The sequence below is a fragment of the Mesoplodon bidens genome (assembly GCF_964165515.1).
Source record: "Mesoplodon bidens genome assembly, chromosome: 5".
NCBI classification, from domain to species: Eukaryota; Metazoa; Chordata; class Mammalia; order Artiodactyla; family Ziphiidae; genus Mesoplodon; species Mesoplodon bidens.
Window position 1 is genome coordinate 63212335 of NC_138161.1, and position 9643 is coordinate 63221977.

Here is a 9643-nt window from a genome sequence, read left to right on the forward strand (position 1 = left end):
ACAAATCTTGCTAAGAATAGCATAAATTTATACAGAGTGCTTCACTTGTAAAGGGTTAATGATGTTACGGAATATGAATGCTAGCAGTTGATACGGCAGGCTTATGTGTTTGCGAAAATATTTTCTGCATCGTGTCCAAATCCCTTTGCAAACAGATAAATTACTCTATAAATCTTATTATTCCATGTGGATAAATCACACACGCAGGTTTCACAGGGCTGGAGAGAGCTAGAAGGGAAAATATGCTTTGGATAGTAGGATCTTTGGGATTCATAATCACGCAATGCTCAGGAAATGAAGACAGGAGCACTTACACATTAGGATTTTCTTAGTTTCTATACTCCGCAGCAACATACACACACCACAACACACAACCCACACAGCCCTCTCTAACAAGGCAAGAGATCCCAAAGCAGGACACTGTGACAGCCAACCAAATTTATTTCTGAGAAAAGGAAAGAAAACTTTGCTGCTGTAGGCAGCTCTGCTATAGACCTGCTCCCCGATGCCTCAGGGTTTATGCACTATCAGCTCCTTGCACACAGATTAGATGCTTCTTTTCTATCAGATACTGCTTTTTATTGCCACAACAAACAATATTAGCCAGATAGACAGACTGACACTAGGTCATTTCATTTGGATGAAGTGAGATTTTAAAAGATGTCCAAAGGGAACATTTTCTTTCATTATTTATTTATTTATTTATTTATTTTTAGTATCTGATAGAAATTCAAGGAAAGCTATAAAAAAGGACAAGGAGTATATGCAGTGGATGGAGAGGGGAAAGAGAAAAGAAACACAGGAAAACAGGCTAGGAGCTCTTAAGAAACAGAATTATGGCTAGGTTCCATCTGAGTTTCTCCAGCTCACTGTCCCTTACAGGGGTCAAACTCCAAGGACTTGGGACTCTTCCTTTCCAAATTTCAATCCCAAATTATATTTCGGAGTTTGGCAGAGCTGCATAGAGATAAGACGTTGAGGTCAATAATCAATTTGAAATATCCATTTAACGCCAGCTTAATTCTTTCCTGACCTCTGTGCTTAACACTCCTATTCTTAAATATTAGCAATTCGGCAAGTTCCTTTTTTTTTTTTTTCCCTTCTGTTCATTCTTGTGTTGATTTCTATCCACATTCCGGAAAAGGCTCAGTCATCACCCAAAGTTCTAAGAGTGATTTATTGCCCTCCATGTCAATTAGAAGATCCTTACGGAAAGTCTCCTCTCCAAACTATTGCTGGGGCAGGGCGAGAGCCTTTTTGTACGTAGCCACACGTACAAACACACACACACCACGGAGAATGCAATGCCGTGTACCACTCTCTGAGAGCCATAATTCAACAAACACTTCTTTCTCAGTTAAGGAACCCCAACACAACTCTTAAGTACAAAGCATCCGCAATCACAAAAGCAAAAATACTGCCCAAATGTCACTAATACCATAGATGAAATTAGGCTTTCTCAGCACGAGAAGCAAGATCCTAGGAACTAAACAACATTTAACCAACCCGGCTGATCCTTGACAGTGACCAGAATCCCCTTGAAATTTGCTGGCAGATACCTCGCGACCAGTCTGTAAAAGGCGCGCGCACACACACACACACAGCACAAGCCTGCAGCATCAGGAGCTGGAGTTCACACACTCTTAAGCGCCACAGAAAAGTTGCCCGAAAGCCCTACCTGAGGATGGCCGTGTCCCCCTGCCTCACGGTGATGTTGTCGGTGCCTCGGTTAAAATCCACGCTGCGAACGGGCAGTCCTGTGGGAAGAAGGCAGAGCAATCTCAGTAGGACCAGCGGCAACTGTTTCCGATCAGGCTGAACTCTGGCGACCATGGTGGCCACGCCGAGGTGCGGGTCGCGGGCTACTCTGGAGGATGTGCGTGGGCCTGCTGCTCGCCGAGAGGGCTTTACAAACGGAGGGCTTTCATCCACGGCAAAGGCGTAACAGGCTTTGCCAATTTGTGGTCCTTTCCACTTTGCCTCTCTCTTTCCCTCGCTCAGTCTCTTTTGCCTCTAAGACTCAACAAAGCCCTCAAAAACCCGAGCAGAGGTGGGGAAAAGTCAAAGAAACAAAATTTGAAAGGAGAGAGTACAAAATATAAAACCCTCTAGAAAAGATGAAGAGAAGGCGGCCAAAAAGAAGGTGCTCTGTGGTCTCTCTGTGACTGGATGCTCCTTTGCCAGCGTCTGAGCTGAGCCTCTTGCCTCCGTAACCCACTTTCCCGGTGGGCGAGGGAGCCGGCACCCAGCCTGCCAGCGAGTGTAAAGAAACCCACACAGCAGCGGCAGCAGCCCAGAGTCTCCCTCCCCCTCCTCCCCTTCCTGTTTCTCCCTCCAGTCCCTCCCTCCCGCCCGCCCTCCGCTTGGCACCTCCCCCGCCCGCCGCGGATTCCAACAGCCCCTCGGAGTCATCCCCTCTGCCCTCCCCTCAGCGTGGCCCCTCGCTTTCCACAACTGCCCCCTTCAGCAGCCGCCAGCCTCAGTGAAAGCCTGATGCGCCTTTAGGTTGTCAGGACAACAGCTCCATCTGAGGCCTGGCTGATTTCCTTAAGAAGAGGGAATGGAGCTTGGAGGTACCGTGCAAGAGAAAGGGGAAAAGGAGAGGGACTCAAGCTGTAAAACGACAGGAGAAAGAGTCCAGGGAAGGAGAGGCAAAGAGTGAGAAAGAAGGAAAAGGGAGAAGAGAAGAGAACGCCAAGAGAAGGCAAACCTTGACAGATGGGGGGAGTGAAACAGAGAAGGGCAGGAAAGCCTGAGGGGTGGAGGGGGACCAGTGCTGAAAGATGGGATGAGGAATGCAAAACAGGAGAAACTTGACAGTGGAGTCTAAGATTAAAAGCCAAAGTCGATTTCAAAACTAAATATTCCTCCAACTGTCTTTTCATACCCACATCTTGTCCATTCTTTCCTCTGTCTTTCACGGGATTAATAAGGTTTATTTTCTCTCCTTCCTTTATCCCCTCCCCCTCTTGGAGCCCCCTTATGAAAGATGGATTGGACACAATGCTGGTATTGAGTGGTCTGGAGTGTGAATGCTTGGTTTGTCTTTTCCAAGTGCCAGCCTCAGCAGCTGATCCCTGATCCCTAAATCAACTTCACTCTCCAGGAAACCCTTACTCAGTCCCACACATGAGGAAGGGTATTAAGGATTATTGTTTCAATGGCACGTTGCTGTTGCTTCCCAAATTTTTACTGACACTTGCTTCTCAAAATGTCCATATGCAAGGAAGGAGATTCGTCTATCAGAAAGCATGTCACTTACAGGGTGACACTAAGCCTGCATACAGCACTCCAGTGAATGGAAGACAGGTTACCATCATTTGTCATTCCTTCTACTCCATAAGTCAGTCCAAGTGATAAGGGACATCAGGGGCCTACGGTGTTAGTCACTCAAGTGAGAGCCCCAAACTATTAGACATCTCCTTCAGAACCCATGCTGAGCATAAAAGATGGAAATGGACCAACCCAAAACTTGTTGTTTCCTTTCATTTTAATTATTGGAATCGTTAAGGCATTCACATGGTGCAAAAATCAAGTGATAGAGAATGCTGTAGAGTGAATTGTAGTTACCTTTCCTATCCCTGTCTTTAGGCAACCCATTTTTCCTATTTGGCAGCAGCAAATATTTCCAGGTTCTTATACATCTTTCCCTAAATATTCCATGTCCATACAAGTAAATGCACAAATACACATACACACACTCACATATTATGCTCACCCCTCTTATTTACACAAATGATTAGCCAAGGACATTTGAAAAAAAGGCATATGTTTAGGAATCCTTATCAAACTCCACCAGAGTACAAGCCTAAGGAGGCTCTTACTGTACTGACACCTACCTTGCCCACACCAGAATATTCAAAGAGTTTATCTGCTACATTTTATCAACTTAAAAGGTAGATTCACTCTTACAGATTATGTGAGGAAAGGAAGGAAGACCTTTTGCTTTTTAAGAAAAGAACCTGAAGGATTGGAATCCAAATTGTCACAAATTCAAGATGGGTGGAGTTCAATTAATTTTGTTTGTACTATGCATTAAATTTATATAAATCAAGTTGTTTTATATTGAGGTTAATAAAGAGTCCCAGATAATAACCAGTAATGTTCTACCACTAATTTGGAACTGAGCTGTTTAAAACTCAGGACCCATTTTGCCAAGGAAAAAAAATGGTTAAGTGCTGGTTGAACAACAAAACACATAATCCTGTGGTTCCCAGTATCAATGGGAAAATGAGCTTCGAGTGTCAAATGGAGATGGAAGGATTACATAACTATATGCCAAGAGTGCAAGGAAAAGAGCACCCATCCCCACCCACTGCTGCCAACAAGCTTCACAATCCCTGGCAGGATTCTTCTGAGCTTTTAGAGATGAAGGGTTGGCTTAGACAAAGGTTTAAATATAACATTTCTTTGGGTGGGTGGTGTTTGTCCCATGTTAGGAGAGAGAAAGACCAAAGGACCAGGGCTACTAGAACATCTGTTTCCTTTGATGATGGCCGGTGAATGACATGACCCTGCAAGGAGAACTAGATACTGAGGGGAAGGATCAGATATATCAAGGGTGTGAAAATTCTCTTGCATCAGTGGATTATACTTTGAATGAAGAAAGAAGGAGGTTTTTCCAGGGCAAGGAGAAAGTATGGTGGGGTGGTATCATGTTGTTTGTGGTAGATGCCTAGACATGGTTGTTGACTACTGTCTATACCTGTAATCTCAAGTTACCTGTAGGACTTGTCTGGCCCCAGGACAAATCATAAAGTTTAACATACTGGTGTACAAAATAATTCACACCCAAGTAATAGGAATGTGCAATCTGTAGCAAATCAATCAGATCTGGAGCTTGTCTCCATAATCACTCTGAGAAAAGGATGTATAAAGTTAATCAGGATTATAATCAGAATTGTAATAGACCAATGCCTAACGTACTCAAGAGGATAAAATCATAAGTACATATTTATATAGAAAAAGATCACATAATGCAATTAAAGGGTTTTTTTCTTTTTAATAATTTCATTAGATAAAGTCCATTTCTTGGCAACTTTTATTGAACTAAACTGACTTACTGTGTGCGCTGGAAGTAAAACACAAAAAAGAAGACAACATTTTTAGGGACTTCCATGGTGGTCCAGGGGGTAAGACTCTGCACTCCCAATGCAGGGGGCCCGGGTTCGATCCCTGATTAGGGAACTATATCCCACATGCATGCCGCAACTAAGAGTTCGCGTGCCACCAGCTGAAAGATTCCCGCATGCCACAACTAAGACCCAGTGCAACCTAAATAAATAAATATTTTTTTAAAGACAACATTTTTAAAATTCTCTAATTTAGATCATTGGATAATTCAGATTGAATTTCTGAACAATTTTAAAATCATGAAGTTTATTGTGTAAGTTATTTAATATTTATCATTTATGTCTAGTTGGCAATTCAGTACCACTTTCTAACCAACCCTTGGCTTAGCGGGAGCACTCTATAATTGATGAATATAAGAACAGAAGAATGATTGAGTGTCCAAGCCCACTCAAGTGGTTAATCTCATCATTTACATAATAATAAATCTATTGGTGGGTATATTATAAACTTTTGTTTCAACTTTATGGTCTCTCAGAGTCTTTTCCCTTTTCACTCCCTCATGGACCCCTTCTGGTTTTCTCTCCTCTGTGATCTCTCACTGAGATCTAATACATTCTAACAAATACAATAGTCTATATATATCGATCTCATCCTAATGGTCACTCCCCCAAATCTACTCCAATATTAATTTCTCTGCTTGCTTTCCTAAGAAATGTCGAGTAGGAAACAAATAGGTGTTACTGAAATTTATACAGGCTATTTTATATCCGTTCGTCCAAAAGGGCTGGCAAAAATGAACATTCTTTCAGGTTATTTGTGAGGCAAGTATGGCTGTTAGCCATATGAAACCGCCATCATCACCCAAGTAAGATGATCTTAGCTACTACTTTAAAATAACATAGTGCCTTTCTAAAAAAGGCTTTAGAAGATTCTGGCACTCTCCAGGGACAAATGCTGCAGCAAAAACAAAAACTGGCTAACGTCTGAGCACCCTAAGAAGCATGAAAGGTTTATTCTTCTGTTTAGCTTTGTAAGGTAATAGGCTCACAGGAAATCCAGATGCAGCCTGGAATGTACAACTAATTTAGCTACATTGGTTGCATTTTATGCTAAACATGTCTATAATATTATTAATATACCACTCTACATTTGTAAGGTCTTAATCATAATAATGCCATGCCTGTACTTTACTCACATAAGTGAAATTAGCATTTCCATATGAACTAGAAATGCATAATTGTTAATACTTCTCCTTAGGATTCCTGCTATGACATCCTCAATGATTTCATCATAATTTAGCAATATTCAAGTACATCGGTTTATGCTCATAAGCATGGTACTATCTTGTGTGAATTTCCTTTGGAACTCAGCTCCTTTGAATACAATAGCTTCATTCGCATGTGTCTCACTGCCTAACAAAATCAGTCAGCTTCAAGTCAGTTAAATATTGTTCAAATCTTTAACTATAGACACCTCAGTGATGTAAAGCATTTAATCCATACTCTGCACAATTAAAAATCACTCTTACATGGTTTGCTTTTAGTTCATGCCTTTGTAGTTCATTGTTACCATATTGGTCTTCTGCTTCTTTTTGTACTCATTCTGTTTTGGTATGTATCCATGCTTGGGTTTGCCCAAGTTTAACAAGGTCTTTGAGATTCTTGAGCAGCTGCTTGGTTCCTCCCCCAGCAACAAACTTACTCTCATAGATATGCCATTATCTCATAGATACGTACTCGCTAGCCCTTGGACCTTCCTCTTTTGTAGACTGTCCACTCTGCCACCAGGTACAAGGAGGTGGCAGTTGCCAAGTAATGCTGCACCTGCTCTTTTTGATCTAGCCCTCACATATGGGAAGAGTGCTGCAACATCTGGAAAGATGGCGGTAGCAGCACCTTCAGTATAGCAAGATGTTAGTACAAGCAGGTAATCAGGCAATTATATCCTCTATTTGTGGTTGCTGTAATGACTTGGATTCCTACAATCAGAAAATAGGCCAAGGAAAAATGAGGAGGAGTGGAGGCAGATGTGCAATTCCATATACTGACATGCCCACTAAGTTTATGATTCATTCATTCACTCAATACACTTTTACTGGTATGGTAGTGAATCAAGACAGACCAAGACTCTGTTTTCACAGAACTTACAATCTTGATGCAGAGATAGATGCTAAAAAAGTAGATACATATTAACGTTATTTTGGAGACTAAATGTCATGGAGAAAAATACATGTGATAGAGAGAAAATGGCCTGGAGGTGTGGTGAGGGGAACATATGGTCTGAAATTTAAAGTCAGCCATGCAAAATCAGCAAAAAGACCTTTCCAGAAAAAAAAAAAAAAGGCATGTGCAAAGGCCCTGAAGCAGGAATGGGTGTGTCATATACCAGGAATCAAAACAAGAGCAATAAAATTGGCGCATGTGGTCTGTGTGTATATTGTGGGGATAGCTGGAAAAAGCAGGTGAGATTAGACACTGGAGAGGGATCATAATGAAGAGATCCCAGGGTAAGAAATTTAGGTTTTTATTCTAGTGACTTGATTGGTCAGTAAAAGATTTTAAGCAAGGGATTGACATGATCTGATTTACATTTTAGAAAGATTGCTCTGAATACCATATGGAGGGAGGACTGTAGAAGGACAATAGTGGAAGCAAGGAGACAAAGAGAAGGAAATCTTAGTCATCCAGTGGCAACTGGCTTGGGCTGGCTGGGGGAGCAACAGGAATGGAGAGAAGATTGAGTTACCTCGTATTGCTCATGATGAGAAGACCCTCCCCAAAGAGGCTATGTTCTGTCCCAAGTGATCGATGTTTTTCACATACCAGCATTCTCTCTTACTGTACTAGTTCAGTACAGTTCCTTGCAGGAAACTGCCACTCATCCATCCAATAAGACCTGACAGAATGCCAAGTTGACTGCCATTTTACCAGCTAGTGAGAAAAAATAAACAAATAAAAACTGTGTCCCAGTTGGTGCTTTTCTTCAGGTATAAACTTTGCTTACCCTTAAATGGTTATTACATGTTAATTAAGAGTCAGTATAAGAATGTGTTTTGTTACAGATTAAGAAGTGCCTAACAAGATGAGCAGACACTGTTTAATTGCTAAACTTTACTAAATATTCTCTTACATATCTGATATCTCTGTTTATTTTGCAGGCAATAGCTATCCAGCTAAATCTAAATGGAATGCCTAGTTAAATATCTTGAGGCTATAAATCATGTAAATAACACTAATATGTTTTCTCAAGAGTTTACTGACAATATTGAGCTGCAGGGCAAATCTAGTATTAGGTCATTACATTATTCAAAGGGTCCCAGAAGTTTGCCTGCTTAAAGGTATCTTTCTTTACTGTCTGTAAATCACATTCTCAGCCCTCTCTGCTTTTAGTAGTGAATGTAGGAGCACTGCCTCTGCAAGAGGAAGAGGATTCACAAGATGTGCCTCATCAGTCATGTTATCATGTACAAAACAATTCATTAAAATAATATTATTGAGGCCTACCATATGACAGGCATTGTGCTAAGCTCTGGGGAAATAATAATGTACAGAATTGACACCCTACCCTAATGCAATCTAATGAAGGGTATGAAAGCCCCCCGTAGAGCAGGGCCAAACAACATCACTGTACAGTTATAAGGCAGGCCTTTCAAACTTGCTCTCCACTGTAAAACAGGACCAAAATTAATCACCACATATGCCCAATCGTCTCTGGTGCTGAGAAATACTGCATAATAATAATAATAACATTCAGAGTTCTTATCTTCAGGAACCCAGGAACTCACAACCAAGATGGAGAAGGAAAGTGAATACACATTGAACAGAGAATAATATGGACCAGTGAGTAACTGATAACTAAGCTACCAGGAAGCAGAATCAAAACACAATGGTGGGGCTTCCCTGGTGGCGCAGTGGTTGAGAGTCCACCTGCCGATGCAGGGGACACGGGTTCATGCCCTGGTCCGGGAAGATCCCACATGCCGCGGAGCAGCTGGGCCCGTGAGCCATGGCCGCTGAGCCTGCGCGTCCAGAGCCTGTGCTCCACAACGGGAGAGGCCACAGCAGTGAGAGGCCCATGTACCGCAAAAACAAACAAACAAACAAACAAAAAAACCACAATGGTGGTTCAGAAAAGGTGATCAAGAAGGAGCCTTCTTGGAGAAAAATGGAATTTTAAGTAACCCTTGGCAGATATGTAAGAGGAGGATGGAGGAAGGCAACATCTTATGCCTGGCCATGAGAACCAGCGTGAAACAAAGTACGGAGCTGGAGGAAGACTCATCTGACTAGCATGGAAGAGGAGAGAGAGAAGGTTGCAGAGGAACCATTCAGGAAGAATCCTGAATGCCTGAATGAAGACTCACACATCATCTCATCATCTCATACTTAGAAGGCTACTTTAGATTGTGGAGGAGTGAGATGAGACACTGACATCTTAGTGAGATTATTTTGGCAACGGGAAATTAGAGGTCAGAAGGAAGATGAAGTAGAGAAACTAGATAGGAGACTAATAAAGTTGTTGGTGACATGATGAGAAAGGGATGAACGTTATTGATTATATACACTGTTGC

At 41.9% G+C, this 9643-nt stretch overlaps 1 protein-coding gene across 1 annotated transcript in view; it reads right to left on the reverse strand.

Moving 5' to 3' along the window:
* Nucleotides 1-2281, reverse strand: part of LSAMP (limbic system associated membrane protein) — a 654527-nt gene extending 652246 nt beyond the window's left edge. The window contains exon 1 of the mRNA XM_081235871.1: nt 1679-2281. Within this exon, the coding sequence (XP_081091997.1) occupies nt 1679-1833 (155 nt within the window). The 5' untranslated portion in view covers nt 1834-2281. The remainder of the gene's footprint in view (nt 1-1678) is intronic.
* Nucleotides 2282-9643: the final 7362 nt, after the last annotated feature.